Source organism: Lygodium microphyllum, chromosome 2 (assembly GCF_053477565.2).
Source record: "Lygodium microphyllum isolate KBCC chromosome 2, Lygodium_microphyllum_v1.1.10, whole genome shotgun sequence".
NCBI lineage: Eukaryota > Viridiplantae > Streptophyta > Polypodiopsida > Schizaeales > Lygodiaceae > Lygodium > Lygodium microphyllum.
Genome location: NC_141136.1, coordinates 36,257,991 through 36,279,388, shown reverse-complemented (window position 1 = coordinate 36,279,388; position 21,398 = coordinate 36,257,991). Strand labels below are relative to the sequence as shown.

The 21,398-nt window shown below is 41.8% G+C and overlaps 2 protein-coding genes and 1 pseudogene across 2 annotated transcripts; all 3 read left to right on the top strand.

The window, feature by feature from the left end:
- Positions 1-8,132: 8,132 nt before the first annotated feature.
- On the top strand, positions 8,133-9,325 carry LOC148039609 (cysteine-rich repeat secretory protein 55-like). Its single transcript, XM_087692153.1, has one exon. It carries the CDS (start codon positions 8,371-8,373, stop codon positions 9,130-9,132), a length of 762 nt encoding a protein of 253 aa, XP_087548279.1. The 5' UTR covers positions 8,133-8,370; the 3' UTR covers positions 9,133-9,325.
- Positions 9,326-18,109: 8,784 nt separating this feature from the next.
- On the top strand, positions 18,110-19,220 carry LOC148039608 (pentatricopeptide repeat-containing protein At2g33680-like). The gene is made up of 3 exons (XM_087661769.1): positions 18,110-18,263; positions 18,371-18,450; positions 18,549-19,220. Exons 1-3 carry the CDS (start codon positions 18,110-18,112, stop codon positions 19,218-19,220), a joined length of 906 nt encoding a protein of 301 aa, XP_087517895.1.
- Positions 19,221-19,778: 558 nt separating this feature from the next.
- On the top strand, positions 19,779-20,195 carry LOC148039607 (large ribosomal subunit protein eL32z pseudogene; annotated as a pseudogene).
- Positions 20,196-21,398: the final 1,203 nt, after the last annotated feature.

Here is a 21,398-nt window from a genome sequence, read left to right as displayed (position 1 = left end):
GCCATCAGATTTGGGTTCAGAGCAGTAGAGAAGGAGCTATTATTTCTAATCCATGTTTTTGTTCTACGAGGGAGCTCTAGGAGATCTAATGCCTAGAGAGTGCTTCTGAGTAGTGCCAGACAAAGGATTTTAGGTTCTGTCAATACATATTGATTTGATTCATTGTGCTTTTTTATTATTGTGTTTACCTCTTGTGTATTCTTTATCTTCTCTTCCATCTCCTATCTCTACTTCCTTCTATCTCTGATCCCCAGTGGATTCAATCTTTCAACAAAAACCCCTCTGACATTGGTGAACCCAACATGAAAGATCATCAAAAGAAGGAAAGACAAGAGGGGAGAACCTTCAAAAAAAATCTTCAATGATGTTTTGCAACAGTTGGTTCAAAATATGAATATGCTTATGCAGGTACAACAACAACAACAACTGATGCAAGCTTTTGCTCATCCAAAAAGTGTTGTGATGAATGCTTTGCAAGTAGCTGAGCATGAGGTGAAGTTATTCAATGGCAGGAATATACATGTATATGTACATACCTATGCTGAGAAGATGGAGTTCTTTGGAGTGGCTCAACTCACATGGAGCCAAAATTTTGTGCGTGTTACCGTGCATGAACTGAGAGCGCGAATCACTGAATTATACGTGTAGGATGCTATCTGGGTAGCTTTCAAGAAGACGCTCAGGGAAGAATTTTACATTGAGGATACCAATTTGATTACGCACAAGACTTTTAAGGAGTGGGTTTTACAACCCAATAAGGGTCTTGTGGCTACAGAATTGTTAAGAGAATTTGAAAGTCGATTTGAGCAGTTGGATCTTACAGAACAGAAAACTCTTGCAAGCTAGAAAATTGAATTGTTTCTACAAGAGGAAAGGGGATGGGAAACATCCCCTAAGCTGGGAAAAAGATGTATGTGGTGTGATAGTTTACAGCATGAGAGAAAGGATTGTGCTATCTATCAGCAAGCCTTGGCATGACAACTCATCTTTTGGAAAGATAGCAAGATCCATGCATAAGAAATGGGATTTCCTCTTGCTTTGAATTTCGGAAAGGGAGATATGCAAAAGTTGTTAGAAGACTTGGTAGTTCGAAATGCTTATGCGGCGGTACATGCTTCTACTTTTGGTCTACAATTGGATAGAATGCATGACCAAGTGATGATTGGTCCAAAGGCTGAAATATGGACACATTCTGTGCATGTGGCTGAAAAGAGAAAAATCACTGATAGTGAAATGTCTCATGCAAGGCAAGACATTGTTGGCATAATTGGTTGGGAATCACCGGTAGATGCATATTCAATGTATGCATATTTAGCAAAGGTACAAAATACGGATGTACTTGTGGAAGAAAAATGAAAAAGAGATGAAGATAATGCAGTAACATCTAAGAGAATGACAAGAAGTGTGGATCAGCCTAAAGTTGCAAATCAGCCACCTCCCAAGCATGTTATGAAAGAGGTTAGTCATGAGCAAAAACAAGATGACAAACAAGAGGGCAAAAAGAAGGGCAAGCAGCCAATATATAAGTTGCAATGTGGCATTGAGACAGCCACAGATCTTAAGAAGGTTCTTGAAGAACGGATCTTAAACAATCGGGTGGAATTCACCTTGGGAGAGGTGCTTGGCATTGCCAAGAAAGAATTTCATGATGAGATCATTGACATAATTAAGAGGAAGCGCAAGTTTCTTAGTGATACCACTAGTGCATTGCTACAATTTGAAGAGGAAATGGGTTTGTTGGGTATTCGGGTTGAATATGAGTATGGAGTAAGTACTGGATTATCTATGCATGCTACTAATCACTGGACAACATGTGAAAAAGAGAAGAAAGTCGCTGAAAATGCATTGTCTTGTAGCAATATGCATGGTAGAGTAAGGCAGATGCAACATTATGGGGAAGAGACTCTATGATTTTTTCCTTGAAGACCTTTTCCTCTTGCTTTAAATAAAATCTACAAGAAAATAACAATTAGAACCAATATCGAATTCTATTGAAAACACAACATAAAAGAGAAACAACACATAGAGAGAGGGAGGAAAGAAAGGGGAGAGAGAGAGAGAGAGAGAGAGAGAGAGAGAGAGAGAGAGAGAGAGAGAGAGAGAGAGAGAGAGAGAGAGAGAGATGAGCACCTCTATCTCCTGCCCCAAACAACCTCTGCAATAAAACAACAATAACAGTAAGAAATGACATCAAACCCTATTGAAAAAATAGCAAACAAGAGAAAATCCAAAGAGAGATGGGCACCTGTGTTTTGCCCAAAATCTGGAGTTGCATGGAGAAGAAAGTGCACATGTAAGCAAAACACTCAAAACCCTTATTACTCTCACTGTAGGGAGCTTCACTGGAGACAAAATTTCATAAGTATAGAGAAGAGAGGAAAAGTGGTCTATTGCTCAACTTTTGGGTCAAACTGATTTTGTGAGAGGAAAAAAAACCAAAATTGAAAATTCTCCAAAAAAGGGGGGGAAATACAAGGTGAGAGAAACTCAAATTTTGTGTACCATTTATTCGTTCTCCCTTTTTTTAATCCCCCACTACCTCTTTTTTAATAGAAAATCCAAGATTTGGAGAGAGAAGATTCACCCTCCATGGATGTCAACATCAAGCCTTCCTATTGGACAATCCAAAATGCCCACATCTTAAACTATATTATTTTTAAGGGCCCATTTGTGAGTTCATTTTTTTCCTAATGTCCACGGCATACATGCTATGAGCCTTGACCTTAGTTGTCTTGTATGGCATTTGGAGGCATGATTAGTAGTGTACTTATCTCCGCCTTTAAAGCATAGCCCCTTTTCCTTCCGTTCCTTTCACAACATCCGAAGAAATGAAGCGTTGGCTACTGGATCCATGGGAAGATGATACAGTGGACTCTTTATTTTTGCATATATATTCTCAGTATTAGAGCCAAATGCTATCCTAAAAGTGCCCATTTTTCTTTCAGCATAGGAGGGGTAAGTGGGGACTTTGGGGTTGTTATTAGGCATAAAAGTGCCTCAGAAACCACCTCCATATGGGGCTGATCATATAGGGATGCGGGGCTCTCCAAAACCTTTCTGAAAATGTGCATTCTTAGAGTACTTTCTTGCATATCTCTCAACTAGTTCAATTGCATCAAACAGTGTGGTAGGTTTTTGGGTCATGACATCTGTCCGATAGGCTTGGTTCCAACCCATAGATATACTTGTGCAATTTAGCATCATCGCTAATACTCTTCACATACATTGTCAAGCTCATGAATTAATTTGTGAACTCACATACAGTGAGGTTACGTTGGTCAAGATTGTGACACCGTCTTGGCAAGCGCTCTTTTTCCACATGAGACACAAACTTGGAAATATGCATTTTAAAATCTTCCCACTCAATGAACTGATGATTCTCTTGATTGATATAGCGCCACCATGTGTGGGAAAATTCTTCCAATTGAAGAGAAGCCAAAAAAAATTTTTGATCATCAGTGCGAGGGTAGATACTGAAGTAGGACTCCAACTTGGACGTCCATTCCTCCAAGTCAGATGGTGAGGGGGATTGCCCATTGTACTTTGTTAGGATGATCTTTTCACGCAGATCATTAGGGTCATGCTGCCCATGAAACCCTTGCTGCCCATACATCCCGTGGTGGCCATACATGCCTTGCTGTCCATACATCCCATATGGTGCATTAATCCCAAGTTGTCCATTATAGCTAGGCTCTCCATGATTGCCATGCTGACCATTGGTACCATATTGTCCATGATGGGTTTGATTCATATAGGGTGCATGGGGGTTCCTAGGGAGAGTGGGGGAATTTTTACCAAGGGTGGGAGAGGGCCTCAGTTGGATGTTGGCAACATGGTTGATGTGGAAATTCAAAAGGGGCTCATCTAATGGCTTCTAATGTGGAGGACATCTAGACTCATGCTAGAGTCATTGACTTTCTTTTGGGCTGAAGCGGTTGCTAGTTGAGTAGTGAGCTACTCCAAGGTTTGTTGAGTCCTCAATTTTGAGAGGGCCATGTGCTTGATGGATTCATCAAACTTGGACATCATTTGGTGGTGGTTGGTAACCATGTCATTATGTCATTCCATGTGGTGAAGCTCATGCTGACATAGGGTGTGAGATTGAGCGAGGTGTACAGGTCTGTTTCGGGTAGTTCCTCTTGTACATCACCATGATAATCTTGTGTTGAGCTTGGTTCCTCATTCATGGAGGTCTGAGAGTCTCTAATCTCCCTTTGGAGGTCCTCTTAGGCCTTGCTTTTTCCTTTCTGGCCAACTATCTAGATGCAATCCACAAGATCTGTTGTTAGTAAATGGGGCGTAACTTTTAGTAGGAACCTTCGATTGATGACTATTTTGGTTCAAGTCGAAGGGGGAAAAGTCATATTTGAGATGAACTATTAACCTTTATGATAGAAAATGATCAGCATTTTTTGCAATGGAGTTACTATGCCTATCTTGGAGTAGTCTACACCTTGTCCACAATGACCCTAGAGCTTAAAAATGGGCATACCTTCCAAACCGTAGCTCCAATTGGGGAGGTTTTTGATTCAAACCAGAGGGGACAAAGCCCTCTTCGAGGTGGGATATAGGTTTCACTCCTAGATTCAAAACAAAAAAAATTGCAATAGGATCTTCGTGATTGTTCTGTAGGACTATGACCAAGAACTGTTCTTTATTGCAAATGCCTTATATGGGTGGAGCATAGTTAGAGAGGCCTAATCAGCAATATAAATAGCATCTTGAGAATACTAAGCACTAAACCAAGCATCATTGGATACCCATCTTCTTTGCCATTAATGCATAAGTAAATTCACTGTCATACATCTCTTTTGATTGCATGCACTTCTAGTATCAGATATGGGTGCCATTAGCATTGAGGAGGTGTCCAAGGGGGATCATTGCATGAGGGAAAGTGGAGATCATGGGGAAGTACCCTCACTTGCATACAAGTATTGAGCTTTGGATCACCAGGAGGTGTGCAAATTTCCCCTCTGGTTGGGTTGTGCACCCTTTCACGGTCTTAAGTGGTAAGGAAGGGTCACCTCTCTTTTGTCTTACCACCTCATCTAGCATTAGCCTTTTTCCTCAGCTAGAGTATACATGGCAGATATTTTTATTAAGCAATGCAAAGAGATTTTTATTAAGCAATGCAGACTCCAAGTATAAATCTCTTTAAAAGCCATGTAAGTGGCCTTGTTTCTATTAAAATTATAATGTGTGTTTATAAGGTTGTGTGTGTGTGTGTGGGTGGGTTGGTGCATACGTGCATATGTGCACATTTTAGTGTGGTACTTTGAGTTTACATGGAGTGAGCCCATTAAATTAATTTTTAGCAATTAGCAAGCATAATGTTGCATTCTTTTCTCTAGTGGTTCTCTTAAAAATGCTAAATTAATATACTAGTGGATAATAGTTACATCACAAACACTAAATAACATTATTGCCTTTAATGAACTAATTATACTTGCACTATAGTTAACCATTTGAAAGTATAAACCGTTATAGTTATGGTGGATGAACAAGCATAAATCTTTTCTCTCTTTTTTTGCTTGACACCACAAAATGTATTAGAAGTGGTGCCTCAATCGAGGTGAAAGTTAGGTTCATGTGGAAAGAATTGGCATCGGGTAACAATTCAAAGAAGCTTGTAACAATATTCGTAATGTATAGACATTATAGGACTCACCACACTTCCATTCTCACCTATTCATTTTCTAAAATTTGAAGAACATATCACATTGCAAATTTTCGAAGCTTAAAATTAGGCAAATTGTGAAGACAACCATTTAAGGTGTAGCTTGTCAAAACCAATGGTGTTCAGGGGAAACCTAGGTGCTATGTGAAGAACATTTCAAATGGTGGACTTGAATCTAAGCTAGAGATTAGGAAAATTCTAGACACATATATTTAAAATTTAAAATTGTCAAGGTTAGTGTTTATGGAAAAAAGTGTAGAGGTCAAGGGATTGAGGGAAATGTCAAATTTAAGAACATTAAAATTACAAGAAAAGTTCTTTTAAAATGAATTGTTTTTTAAAGGCATTGAACAAAGTCATGAGTTTCATCTGTCATTGGTTCATGGCTATGTCATATCTAAGAACCATTGATAGAGTCTGGCTTGCTGAGATGGATTCAACCTGGCATTTGTATACATGGAGTTCTATGATGTAGTCCATAGAACTTTCATATAACTCTTCATGTATTGGATTAGCCATTTTTAAAGCTTCAAGCCCCATGAATTATCATGAATCAATTCAAGCATCACATTAATTAACACATATAAATAGAGAGAGAGAGAGAGAGAGAGAGAGAGAGAGAGAGAGAGAGAGAGAGAGAGAGAGAGAGAGAGAGAGAGAGAGAGAGAGAGAGAGGTATGTTGACCAAACATGTATAGCTCATTGGGTGGGTTGAATACATGGTGATGAGATAGTTTCAAGTTTAGTTCCTAAATTGAGCAATCCTTTGGTAATAGCAATATGAAAGATAGATTTAAACATTAGTCTCTCTGATGGCAATATAAGCACTCTTTTTTCAAGGGGTGCCTATTACATGTGAACATGTGCATTCAAGACCCAATTTAAAAATGACATATCTCTAAATTTTTCATGGATGAAAAATAACCTTTTCTTACTCAATCTGTAAATATTCCCTCTAGATGATACTATTTTGTATATAAAAAGAGGCCCAAAAAGAGTATTTGAAATTTCATTCCATTTAACCCACATGATATACTAACATAATTTTTAGTGGCCCACTCTACGCCCTCCGTTGCCTTGCCTAATCCCTTAGAATACAAGTGGCTAACCACTGGTGTTGGGACTTGCACCGTGGATAGTTTCTAGAAGGAATTTATCATAGTAGATAAGCTTGAGATTTAGCATGCACAAATTCAATGGCATATTAAAAGATTGAGTGAGAAAGCAAACAAAATGATAGAGACCTTACATAAAGCCAATTACATGGTTATACTTTTAAGTGAGAAAGTCATTAAGAAACCCATTTTTTTAGTAATGCTAGTATTACTTGTGTAATTGAGTAACAAAAGTGGCTCTAAAAGTCCGCAATGTGGTTTTGATCATAGTAGAGTTTAGTTTATTAAATACTTGTTATTCTCAAAAGCCCCAAATGTGGCATAAAATTCTATCGAGATGCATTGCTTGAAGGGAGGAAATAGATGTTAGTCTCTTGATTAATGATGTCACATTTGTATGGATAAGCTTGCCAAGAAGGTTTTTAAGAATGCCATGGTAAGAAAATTTAAGTAGGGTAGCTTTTTTTCGCGGATTCATTCTTAATTGTGACTCTTGAAATTTGACATTCCTAGTAGTTTTTGCTTATATATATTTCTTTTCCAAATAGAAAACTCCTTTAAAAGCCATGCAAGGGGCCTTATTTCTAAAAAACTTATCATGTGTATCCATGTGCTTGTGTGTGTGTGTGTGCACATGCCACCATGGTAGTGTGAGTTTATATGGAGTGAGCCCATTATGTTAATGTTATACAATTAGGATGCATTACTTTCTATAGTTATTCTCTTAAAGAAGCCAAATCAATGTACTAGATGATAATAGTTGCACCACAAACACCTAATAACTTTTTGGTCTTTTAAGAAGTGATTGTACTTGCACTGTAGTTAGTCGTTCGAAAGCATATGGATTGCTATAGTTAGGGTGGATTAAGATGCACAAACGTTTTTTATATGCCCACCACAAAATGTATTAGAAGTGGTGCCACAAACAGGGTGAAAGCTAGGCCCATGTGGAAAGATTTGCCATGGGGCAACAATTCACATAAGCAATATGTTGCAATATTTCCAATGAATAGACATTATTGGACTCGCAACACTTCCATTCTTACATACATGTCTCATTTTCTCAAAATTGAAGGACATATCACATTGTAGACTTTGGAAGCTTAAACTTTTGGCAAATTGTGAAGACAACCGCTTAAGGCTTAATTTGTGAAAGCCAGCAGTGGTTAGGCGAAACCGAGGTGCTATGTGAGGAACATTTCAAATGGTAGACCTTACGCTGAAAATTAGGCAAATTTCAAATTTCAAATTTAAAATCGTTAAAATTACAGAAATAGGTTTTTTAATAAAGTGTCTTTTGTCATAACATCGGAGAAAGTCGCAAGTTTCGTCTGCCAACGCAAGTTTCAACGAACCATTGACAGAGTCGGGCTTGCTGAGATGGATTCAGCGGCCAGCCTGAGATGGATTGTATGAATCGCTCGTCGCCGGGTCCTTATATAAATTGTGGTGCAGGTCCGCAGTAACGTATGACCTCCTTTTGAACCACAGACACGGAGAGAGAGAGAGAGAGAGAGAGAGAGAGAGAGAGAGAGAGCGGGCCTTCCAATAGAATCTAGGTAGTAAACAGTCTGCATCATGGATATGCGCATGACCACGATTCCAGCCATCGTTGTAATTGGCCTCTTTACACTCGTCCAGCTGCTCGGAATAGGCTGTGCGACATTCGACCCCTCCACGGAGGTCTACATCCTGTGCAACACTCAGAAGTATCCCGACGGCAGCGCCTTCGGCAAAGGCTTGAGCGCACTGCTGACGGCGTTAAAGCGCGAGTCGGCCTCCTCTGCGAGCTGGCACCGTAGCAGCAGTGCCTATGGCGGCAGCGACAAGGTGTACGGGGCATACCAATGCAGGGGGGACGTGCCACCAGACGTCTGCTCGCAGTGCGTCGGGGATGCCGCCCAGGCAGCCCTTGACAGCTGCCCGAATGCCATCGGCTCCAGGGTCCAGCTGGACGGCTGCTTCCTCAGGTACGAGAACTCCCCTTTCTTCAAAGAAGACTCCAGCATAGTCGTGGAGCTGTGCAACACGCAGAAGGACAACAGCACCGCCTTCCAGTCCCAGGTCGAGCAGCTGCTCACAACAGTCACAGCTTCCGCCCCCAACCGCCGGGGCTTGTATGCCAGCGCCAGCGCCCCCTACCCCGACGTACCTGGTGGTCGCCTCTACGCCCTCGCCCAGTGCCTGGGCTACCTCTCCAAGGCCGACTGTTCCGACTGCCTTTCCTCGCATGCTGACTCCTGGCAAGACTGCGATCACGGCGTAGGGGCCCAGATCCACACCGCCAGTTGCTACTACCGCTTCGAGATCTACCCGTTCTACAACGTCGAGATGAGCTAGCTAGACGTGATCACACTTCTACAGCTCCTGCTTAGCTGCAGCGTTCGAAGTCCAGCTCCACGCGGTATATATATATATATTACTCAATAAAAATGTACTTTGACACAAAAATTCCCTTTTTAGTGACAACAAAAATCATCCGAAATGAGTTTCAATCTAGAAATGAAATTGAGAATTTAACCTTGGCACGAAATTGGGAATTTGTATGAGTGCAATTACAAATGATTCCTCGACTGCTACCTCCATTTAAATCAATATCTAAAAATGAACCTTCTCAAACCAAAAACGAACTAAGAATAGGTTGATTGAATCAATGCAATCGTCCTATCAATGATGAGCCACTTTCTTTTCGAATTCAACTACGTAGACACAAAGTTTACCATGAAAGCCATGTGAGAGTCTCTAGCAATGATGGTTGAACATTGGTGTGTTTGAAAACTTGCGTGGGTAGAATAGATGGGATCAAATTCTAGACAAGATTGTGTTTTTCTTATCTCATTTTTCATCAAAATCGTCGATACATAAGTCACTCCAAACTCTTCTTAATCTAATGGCATCACTTTTTCATGGTACACCTTTTATTCTTATAGTAGCTTTTATAGAGATTTTCTTCTCTTTCATTAGGGTTTTCAAATATGCTTCTAGAACTCTACTCCAACCTACCTCACATGGTTGTGTATCCAAATATCAATTCAAAAAATATGAAAACAACCAAAACTCTTAAATTGAAGAAATAATTAAAAAAACAAGGAGTTCATGAGTGCAACTATGCTAGCTTTTGCCTCGTGATGCCACAACTTCTCGAATAGAATAGAAAGGCCACATTTCATACATATTTTATCTCCAAATCCATTAGATCCTTCTTGATATATGTGCCAAAAAGCTCAATTAGAAAAACATATTTTTTATTACTAATCCTTGACAATCAATAAAGGAGTGCCATACATTAGATACCAAGTGCAAGTTACTTACAAAGTAGGCCATTGAAGGTACACCACTTGTCACTCCCCAAGTGCAAGATTGATCATGCTTCCATGCATGTTCATGCCTCCTCCTCTTGCATCCACTCCTATTCAAAATATTTATAATCAAAATAATAATAATAAAGGAGATATAAAATAAAATTTAGTTATGAAATAAGTGTTGATAGACACCCAATTGGCACTTCCAACTATGACATCAATCACAATCATACTCACTCTTGAACCACCTCTTAATGCTTTTACTCGTATAACTCCTCCATGTTCCCCTTGAGTAGCCTCCACTCGGGTGTGTTCTTGGAGCCCATGTTTTATGGCTCTTCTTAAGATCTCAAACTTTCTCTTTAGCCCTTCCATGGATTCATCATCTTCAACTTGAGTTACGTGAAGCACTATGTTTAGGAAGGCATGTTACTAGACTTCTAGCCCTTGCCTTTGTAATGATTCTCCTGCTTTCTACTACAGCAAGGCGTTCAACCATATCCTTGACTCTTCTAAGGCTCCTCTCTTCCCAGGCCTCGGCCTCGGCCTTTATCAAATTGGGCTAATGTAACTGACGTACAGCATATGTTGGTAAAGAGAGAGCGGATGAAATTAAGATGGGCTATAAGCACTACACCTGCTAGTGCTCAGAAGTGGGCTGAAATTGCAGCCAAGGCACCTGTGGCTATGGCAAAACAACTAGCTACACTTGTTGGTCCAGCTCTTAAAGTTGATCATGTAGTGGATGAATTAATCAGGGGCATGCGTGATTAGGCTGAATTTAATTGAAATTAATGTAAATGTTGAGAAATTAGATGTCAATGTAGAAGAGAAGGGTCGGGCAATAGTCCAAAGACCATATAAAGAAGGATACAAGAGGAGATGCATTTGGTGTGATAGTTTACAGCATGAAAATCAAGACTGTACAGCCTACTGTGAAGCCAAAGCAAAAATTTTAGTCTTTTGGAAAGATGGCAAAATACATGCAACAAAAACTAGTTTTCTATAGAGCCAAAATTTGAAAATGGTGACACGTAGAAGAGGTTTGAAGAGATGGAAGCAAGGACATCATTTGTCGCCATAGATGCAACCACATATGGTTTGAGAATTGTAAGGGATGATGAAGCTCATAAAGGATACCTGAGTGAAGAAAAATCTTGAGTTTGGATGCAAGAATTAGAGTGCATGGAAAAGGGTAAAGCAGCAAAGGTTCAATTGGCTAATGCAAGGCAAAGTATACGAGGGAAAACAGGATGGAGTATACCAGATGGATTCAATTTCAGCCTATGCTAATTTGACTAAGCTCCATAATCAAGAAGCTCCTGTAAAAAAAAAGAGAAGAAGAGATGAAGACACTACTAGTCCTTTCTCTTCAGGCCCATCTAAATGCATAACATAAAGTAAAATGGAGCAGTAGAAAGAGGCTAAACCAGCCATACTTGAGCATGTTATGAAGGATGCATCTCAAGAGAAGAAACAAGAAGGGAAGAAAAGGGGCAAGCAACCCAGTTACAAGCTACAATTGGAACTTGAGACTGCCACAAACCTAAAAAAAAGTTTTGGAAGAATGCATACTTAGTATTAGAGTGAAATTCGCACTTAGCGAAGTTCTTCAAATAGGGAAGTGTGAATTTCATGATGTAATCATTGATATGCTAAAACGAGAAAGATAGTTTGATAGTGAAGTTTTGCAAGCATTGATGCAGGTTGATAGAGACATAGAGAAATAACTTTAGAGGAAGTATGATGATGCATGCAATGCTATTTTGGAATAGGGTATTCTCCAACCGCATGAGTAGTGAATTTGACTAGAAAGATTCTACATAGTATAACACTTAAAGATAGAAGGTTAGAAGATGTTACATTAAATAAAGTTGATGTCCAATTGATGACCAACAAGGAGGGTTTATTGTCATACCTTGAAAACTTAAGAACCCAATTCCAAGGACTTAGTCGTTTCTTTTCCAACAAAAGGGTTGTCCATCAAAGGCTCTATGGTTGTGAAACTCAATGAACTAGACAGATTGTCAAGTAAGTTGCAACTGTCGAGGGCCGCGCAAGACAAAAGGATCTTGAAGGAACATGTAAAATCGACCCTGCGAAGACCTAACCCAAGGGGGAGAGCGAACTTTAGGGTAGCTAATTCATGCTAAGCATGTTGCTCGAAACTCTTGAAATGGTTTTAACGAAGGTTGGTCTTATTAAAGATGGATTGTTGACTCAGCAGGCAGATGGCTACCAACATGAAATCTGTTGAGCCATTTAAACCTTAGCAGCGAAGCTCCTGAAATTGCAGTAATGGAGTCATGTCCGACTCATGGAAAAATTCATTGTCATTGGAAGATGTAGTGGATGATCTTCTTCAGCCAAGCAGTCAGTTCTTGAAACACGAACATAACTTGCAAGAAAAGTTGTGCACTTCCTAGGGGGTGTGTCTGTCTCACTGTGTAGTGCATGGTGCTCGTGCCAGTGGAACTGGGAGATGGGTCTACTAACCTTGGGCAAGCCCTTGGTAATGTCCAACACTTGAGGACCCAGTTCGTGCATCGTTGGAGGTGCGGTGCAAAACTTAGGGTGACGGGTCTGAAAGTCATGCCCTTGATGTGTCCTAAGTGTGAAGTGGGGAAGAGGCTAGGGAGAACCCTAGATGCAGTGAGTGTGGTGCACAATAACAATGAAGGGAGACTGCAAGCACATGTGAAGTGTTCTCCTTGTTAACTTGCTTAGTAGTAGATTCATCTTTCAGCTTTGCTATTTTTTTGCTCTTGTCTTTCTCTCCAGTCACCTTGTCTTTGTTTCCTTGTGGCTTTTTCTCTCTTTGCTTTTTTTTTTTTTTTGAGAATGAGAGAGGGAGTACAATTGTCAAGGCATATCACACCCATTTAATCACGGGGCGGTCGCAGGCATTGAGATAAGAATGCGCGACTTTGTAGGTATTCTTTAATATCGGCCTTAGCTCTGAGAGAAGTGGTTGACAAGAAAGGGTGATTACACCTTGTGAAGCAGGTGTCACTCATATTTTCTAGGAGCTTTAGACAGAAGGAAGGAAGGAAAGTAGCCCGCATCATTAACCTAGTCATAGCTCTACTATCTATTCCTAGGTTGATATCAAAGAAGAGTGGGGGGAGATGGGCTTCCTCTACTGTGGGTTTTTGGAGTAGCAGGAATTTGATAAGTAGGAGGTAATTAGAAGTGGTCAAAAACGCTGGATCTGGGCAAGAAGAGAAGTCTGCAAGGAAACGATTTATAGAAGGTAGTATATCTTCTAACCTAAACACTAAGCATTCCTCAGGGCTCCTAGCATTTACATTATATATTTTTGGGAAGTCGTAATCCCCATGCAAGTCTCTATCATAGTCCACTCCATGCCTACGGGGGTAGGGCATGTAGATAGGATCATTGCGCTCTTCGGGGAGTGAACTGCAAAAGGCGGTCCATGCATCAAAATTGGTGTCCCAAATCCTCCTCCGCCATTTCGGTTGTGCCTCATAGCCTTGGACGGTTTTGGGAACCAGATTGACCTTATCTTCCCAGTAATCCTGTGGCTCTTGTCGCCATCTAGTCATTATCATGCTCCTCTCTTCTATCCACATGTTTGCAAGTTCATTAGCCAGATCCTCGATCTTGGCTAAGACTCCTAGAGGCAGGGCCTGGTCCAGAGAGCATGGGAAAGCAAATGAGAGCTCAAACGGCCTTTTATGGAACTCTCAGTGGCATGGGCTCTTCAGGAAGTTGTCTTGGAATTGTGCGTGCTTGGCGTTGGGCCTCCTCAGCTAATTCTTGTCTTCTCCTCCTTGCTGCAACTACACGCTCAGGCAGATGGGCATGTGCAGGTTCTTCCTGTGGGAGATTGGGTTGAGGCAGACTTGGCATTCTTTGTTGCTCTTCTTCATCACCTTGCTCGAAATCCGGACCCTCTTCGACATGTCGCTCAACCACAGATGGGATGACTGGTAGTGGTGGTGGTGGCTGCTCATGCTCCTCAAAACCTAGCTCCTTGAGCTTAGCAGTGGAAAGGCCCATACAACATAAGTAGTGGAATTGTTGCTCCCTAGTGATCCCTGTACTCGTTGGGAGCTCCCGCTCTTGAAGATCATATCTTAGAGCTTGGGTGGTTAGCTCCAACTTTCTTTTCACCTTTTCCCTGGATCATCACCCTCAGCTTGTGTGACAAGGAGTACCGTGTTGAGGAAGGCCTGCCACTGTGTTTTAGTAGTTATTTCGGCAGCTTCAACCCTGGCTTCTACAAGCATTCTTTCCCATTCTACCACTGCCAAGCGTTCGGTCAAGTCCCTCACCCTGTCAAAATGATTCCTTTCCCAATTCATAGCTCTTTCCTCCATCCTTTTTCTCTCTTCCTCCAGTTGGCTCGCCAGGGTGGTTACTACCTCTTGCTGCTCATTTGTTAAAAACCACAACTGGTTCCTTCCTCTTAACTTCTGAGCCAGCTGCTCTTCAACAATCCCTTTGGCTTGATCTACAATGCTGAGCCTTTGGTGCACCTCGACCAGTACTTCTGATTTTTCCTGCACCAGCTACTCTTGGCTTTGGATCTCAGCAAAGGAATAGCCTTTTTTGATTGAAAGCCATGGCCATGAGGGCCTCTACATCTTCCTGGGAGGTCTCCAGCGCATCTTGTAATCTTTGCACTTCATCTTGTAGCCATTTTGCTTCTACTACTAAGACTCCTGGCCCTTCACTCTTCAGAAACTCGATTTCACTTATTAATATGTTTTGTTCTTCTAGCTCCTACCACAAACAGAGCTCCATGGTATGTTCTTGTGGCATACTGGCTTCGCCTTCCTATACCTCTTGTCTTAGCATTTCCACTTGAGTGAGCTTTTGTTGTAGATCATTGTATTGCTGCACTAGTAGCTTTAGACTCCTTTGCTCTGCCACCAGGTTCTGCTCTTTGTCTTTCAGCCTTTGTCTAAGGCGGCTTTCGTTGTCCTGGGCTTCCTTTGTTTTTGCTACTAGCTGGTCCTGCAGGGCCTTCATTTCTCTTCGTCGGTCGACTCCTTGCCTTGAGACTTCTAGCCTAAGAGCAGCTGACATTTCTTTTTTTTTTCTAGCTCCATCAAGGCCACTTTCTTCTCTTCCTTTGCCTTGTCTAGTTGTGCCAGTAGCTCAGCCACATATGCGTCATAATCAGTGTCGGCAGGCATGGGAGTATGGGGTGTGGTGGTTGGTGTCTCCAACCTTTGTCTTTTAGGGTCTTGCCGTGACTCTGCATCTACGGCAATGGGCCTTTTCAATCTGGTTTCTGGCACGATCTCGGCCACTTTGCTCACTAGCATTTGCACCATGTTTATTAGCTGTGCCATGTCGAGGGGAGGTGTGGGTTGTGTGGTGGTTGCAGTCGTGGTTTCAGTCATTGCAGGCACAAAAGAGGAAGGAAGTGGATGTAGTAGGGACTTGCCCTTGCCTACAGCCACTAGAGCTGCTTCCACACTTGAACTAGCTTCGGCTTTATGACGGGGGCTCACAGGTTCGAGCTCTCCATCCCTGTGGGTCTCTTTCACAGATCTTCGTGTAGCATCTGCCAACTCGGCAAGCTCCTTCAGTCTCTGCTCTTCAGCTTCTTCTTCCGCCCTTCTTTTCCTATCCTCTTTTGCCTTCTTTGATTCTTCTCTTATCTTTGCAAGCTCTTCCTCCTCTTTCCTCCTTCTTTCTTCCTCAGTCCTCCTAGACTCTCTTTGAGCCCTCTTGATTTCAGCTCGTTCTTCTTTGCTTAATTCCTTTTTCCTTTCCTTCTGTCTCCTATCCCCTTTCTTTTGTCCTTCTGGTTTGCTTGCTTGTGTAGGCGGCACTTCCTGTTCTCCCTTGTCACTTATCGTTCTTTCACTTGATTCTTCTTCTTCGCGGTGAGGTGGGCTTTGATGTTGTGGGCTTTGATGCACAGCTTGCTCTTCCCTGACTCCAGCATCCTTCATTGCTTCATCTATGATAGCTGTCAAAACACCACCATATCTAATTGTGGCCGCCTTTGAGGTAGGTTTCTTCCTTGTGGAGCATGCTGTTGAGGCAAGGGATTCTCCTCCTGCTGGTACTTAGACTAGAGTGAGAAGGGCATCTGAGCTTTGAATGGTTTTCTGCACGAACCCATTCCAGTCTACCTCCTCAAGGACTCCTACTGCGATGCTTTCTAACAACGGGACCCCGATCCTGTTCATCAATGCATTGTACCTTTGGCCCGAGAAGAGTGTGTGGATCATCTTCGCTTGCAATTTCACTGCTAGATCTGGGATGTCAGCCAAGCTGATTCCATCCACGGTGTGCACCTCTTCTTTCTTTACCCCCAGCATGGCGTAAACATCCCTTCTCGGCCGCCTCTCTTTCTTCGGTACCAGCCCCAAGGCCTTCTCTATGATTGCCGCATTGAGGGGCACTTCAAATCTTCTTTCCTACTCCCCTGTCCTCACTGTGACAGTGCCATAGTTCCTGCCCTTGTCAAAGTTCCTCAGAAATTCAGTACACATGCCGTAATCCACGGCCTGCCCCACCTTTTCCATATACTTGTGGAGGTGGCATCAGTCCACCAATTCTTTGACTGTAGGTTCCTCCAAGATGGTCTCATCCAGGTTCAACGTGTGCTTGAAGGTGAATTGACTGAATCCTCGTGTCTCAACATTGATGCCGAACTTGGTCATCTCTTCTTCAGAAAATGGGAGTTTGCCCTCTTTGTCTTGTCCTACCATGGTGGTTACCTGTCAACGCACCATGCCAACATTAGTGCTTAAAAATCGGCTTATTTCTAACAAAACTCAATTTTGAGAGAAGAATGTACATGTCAAAAATTGGTATACTTGCTTAGAGGCTTGAATTTTAGAGACAGGCTCACAGTAGCAATCGCTATTGTTTTCCCTTTGCAGTATCTTCCATTGAGACTCAATTAATCATAACATTCTGTTAGATAGTATGACTCTCATTTTGTTGAATCTCATTTTGCTCTACTCTTGCTCACATTGCCCCCCCCCCGTCTTGGATCTTTCAAGGAATCCTTCCTAGGATTAGCACAGGAAGTACAAGGCAAATGCTATTTTTCGTGGATTGACTTACTTAGCCAATAACCAATCATAGAAGCTTGGATTGTATTCAAGTTGGGCATGACAATCAAGAGCAGATGGTTGGATGGAGACTTGGGAGATGAAGGTCAAGACATCATGAAAGAGATCTCCAGTATTAAGGCAGCTTGCAACATGTAATTCCTCTTCCGTAAGGAATTGGTCAATGTAAGGGTGAGCGAGCACATGGTCGTCTTAATGCTGGTTGCGGGTGATGGCCAAAACCCTAAACGAGATAGGTGCCACATAAGTAGGGTCATATTCGATGGTTTTAATTGCCCTACATTGCTCAACATTGGTCATTATCCAGCAACCTTTTTTCTCCCATTGGATTCTCAATGCAAACTACTGCTGCAAGAATGTGGAAGGCGAGCTTGCCATCTGCGTGAGCTCTTGCAACTCGTGCTCAGGAACAGAACGAGGAGGCTTACGATATGAAGTGATTAGTCTTCTGAGGGTAGCTTGCTCCTTCGAGATTTTGTCGTTTGCTATCAATTCACCAGCAATTTTGGGGAATTTCCAGGTCATAAGTTCGTATTCTTCCCAAGTGCATGGTAATGTACGAACATCCGAAGCAAGTGTTTTGTCAAGAAGACCTAGGTCTAGTGTCTCATAACTTCTAGCGAATGTAGTGAAAGTTTTGTCCAAGATCTTGATGCAGGTTAATAAGTCATCCCCAGAAGTCGCTGTCGTACTGTTGCGCATCCGAGGTGTGGAATCCACCAAAAAGTTGTGTGTGTGACATTTGTTACTTTGTACATACTTAGTTGTTGTGTTTGCATTTTTGTTCTGCATGGGTAGTATAGTAGAGAGAGGGGTCTTTTGCTGCCTTTCCTTTCAACTGGGGTTGCACCAGATAGGTCCTCCTTCAATAATGGTGGGCATGATGGGATGCTTTCAGCCTATGTTGAGCAGGGTCAAGGCAAGAATACATTATTATCATACAAACAGATGCAAGAGGAGGGCATTTTCTCAAATCAGCAGATCACATTTCATGCATGCGGTACCCTCATTGAGAAGGAAGATGTTATGAGCATGGATGGGAAACTAAGAAAAGTTTCTTGGGAAATTTACCAAGCATTACATGCAAATTCTCACAAGAAGGGTTTCTTTTCAGATACTTTTGTTGGCAACACCATTGTTAGTATGTGTTTAATAGGTTATCCAAGTGTGACACAGTGACATGGAATGTGATGATATTTGGTTATGCAGAGGAAGGCGAAGGAGAGAAGGCTTTACAACTTTATGGACACATGCAGGTTGAAGATGTCAACCCAGTGGAGCAGACAATAGTGATCGCACTCCAAGCATGCGCAATCCAAGAAGAGAAGGGCCGAATAACTCAAAGTCTCTGGAAATTGGATAAGCGTTACATGTTGATGTCCTTCAGAAAGGATTCACATTAGATATTTATGTTTGTAGTACCCTGCTGTCTATGTATAGCAAATGTGAGAGCATTGTAGAAGCAGAGAATATGTTTGATGGGTTGTCTGAGCACACTGTTGTGTTATGGAATGCTTTGCTTTCTGCCTATCTAGAGGTCAGTCAAGTAGATAAAGCTTTGCAAGTGTACTTCAAAATGAAAGCTGAAGATGTGATTTTGAATGATATCACAATTTTATCTGCAGTAGTAGCTTGCAGGACCACTAGAAGTGTGGAGATGTGCAGACAACTTCATTTTGATATTGTTTTTGCAGGTTATGATCTGCTTCCTGAGTTTGGAATGGCACTTATCTGCACATATGGTGATTGTTCATGTATGGTTGATGCTCAAGCCATCTTCAATGGAATGCGGAAGAAAGATGTTGTAGCATGGACTGCATGTATTGATGGCTATGTGCAGGAAGGATATAGTCTAGCAAGCCTACAAATGTGTGATGAAATGCAGCCAGCTGGTATAATTCCTAATGGATTCACATTTCTTTCACTCCTTTTTGCTTGCAGTCATTCCAGTTTTGTTGACAAAGGCATTGAGTATCTCAATGGTATTCATACATATTCAGGATTATGTCTAGACTTGAAGCATTATGTGGCTATGATAGACCTCCTTGCACGGGCATGAATATTGCGGACGGAGTGCTTGATTGGGAGAAGGCCGCTTTTCTGGTTAAAAATGGGGCCATTTTTCTAATAAAAAAGGGGAGATATTGTGGAAGGAACAGAGGATGGTGAAGAAAAGCATCAGGGAGAAGCTTTTTGGGGAAAAAAAAGGAAGCTCGAATGGGGAAGAAAGAACAAGGAGGTGACTAATGCTCGGCACAAGGTTGCTGCTGCTTATAACTGCAAGATTGCTGAGGGTGTTTTGAGTCATGAAATGAAAGACTACTATTTCAAAAAATGACATAGTCAAAATTGACCTTGGGTGCCACATTGATGGTTTCATAGCTGTTGTTGCTCATACACATGTTATTCAAGAAGGGCATGTTACGGGAAGAGCAGCAGATGTTTTCGCTGCCAGAAGCACAGCGGCAGAAGTTGCTTTGAGGCTGATCAGGCCTAGAAACAAGAACATGGATTCATGTCCTGGACTAGACAATCCGAAAAACATTTCTTTGGCCACTCTAGATCAGAGGGAAGGACAAGCAACGGGCTTTCAGGAGATCGGTCGAGCTCTTCTCGAATGCTTATAAATCTTGTGAAGTAGAAGCTCGTGAAGAAGCGCATCAAGAAGTAGAAGCGATCTCAGAGCGACTACAAGATCTCCGTCAAGCCAAACTGGCGTAGGCAGAAGGGTATTGATTCTGATGTCAGGCGGAAGTTTAAAGGATGCATATTAATGCCCAATATTGGTTATGGAACGAACAAGAAGACTCCACATGTCCTTCCCAATGGATTTAAGAAGTTCTTGGTGCACAACTCTACTGAGCTAGATCTTCCGATGATGCATAACAGGAAGTTCTGTGCTGAGATTGCCCATAATGTCTCAACTCTCAAGCGGAAGTCAATTGTTGAGCGGACTGCACAACTCAACATAGCTGTGACGAATGGTTCTGCCAGATTGCAGCTGTTACCTCCAACCACCACGAACGTGAATTAAGGCACAATTGGAATCAAAGGAGTTGCTCACATTCTACATTAAACAACTGAAGAATCTGAACAAAGTAAGGCTTGTTGACGCTGGGCTTATATGCACAGAGCCACACTCTAAGAGACTGAAAGTCAAGTTAAAGATTCAAAAAGAAGTGATGAATGATGCTATATTGGAACAAGGGTATGTTGTTGAGTATGTTGTAGAAGATCATATGTGTGATAGCTACTCTAGATCTGCAGCAAATCCAGACCAGTGAGTTGCTACAGTGCAAGTGAGGCAGAAGGTTGACCACAAGAAAACATTCTTCTACCTTGTGCAGGTTATTCTGAAGCACAACTGAGCAGCTCTGTGCCACAAGTGCACTGGATGGCATTGTCAATTTGTGGCAGATTCAAGGAAAAAGGATTGACCTCTCGTTGCTGAGCTTAATTGATTGCCTTTCCTTGGGATAGTGCATATATTCAGAGCTTATATACGATTGAACAGTGTAACCATGTTCTTGAAGACTTGGATATTGGCCTTAGACAAGGACTACTTCTAAGTGAATCCTTGTTTTTCCCTCTTCTAAGTTTGTGTAGTAAATTTTGGATGTGAGATCTGTCAGGCATGAACACATTTTATCAATAAGCAGTGGCAGCCCTTGCTGGAAATCTTATATGTATCGTATGGTGCTAGAGAGCTTGCTAGAGACAAATCTAGCCTTCTGCAGAGTCATAGAACCCAGCAATAAAGCATTGCCATAGAGTATGTTATACTGGCGCAGGGTCAAATAACTGTTGATCAGAAACTTGCCTTTGATTACTGGAACTGGTGGTGCTTGGATTCAATAGCTCTTCAGGCTGTGAACACCAAGTTTATTGAACAGATGCATGTTGAATCAACAATCTTTGCGTTCAATATGAAGAGTCTGGAGTTTACTGTTGCATAGCCTGATCTCACTTGATTATTCTTCTATCTTGGAATTTTTCAAGAACTTATGTGGTCGCGACTTTGCTTTCGAAAACCCTTCGACATCTTTGGTGAACTCGGCGTGAAAGCGTCGCATAAATTTCAAGATGGGAGATACTTCAGCATCCATTTCAGCCTCTTCTACAATTCCTTCTTTGTCCTCTACTTCAGCTCCATCATTGACTGCTGCTTCAAGTACTTCAACGGATGATTTAAAGTAGATTTTGCAGAATATGTCTATGTATATGCAGCTTCAAAATC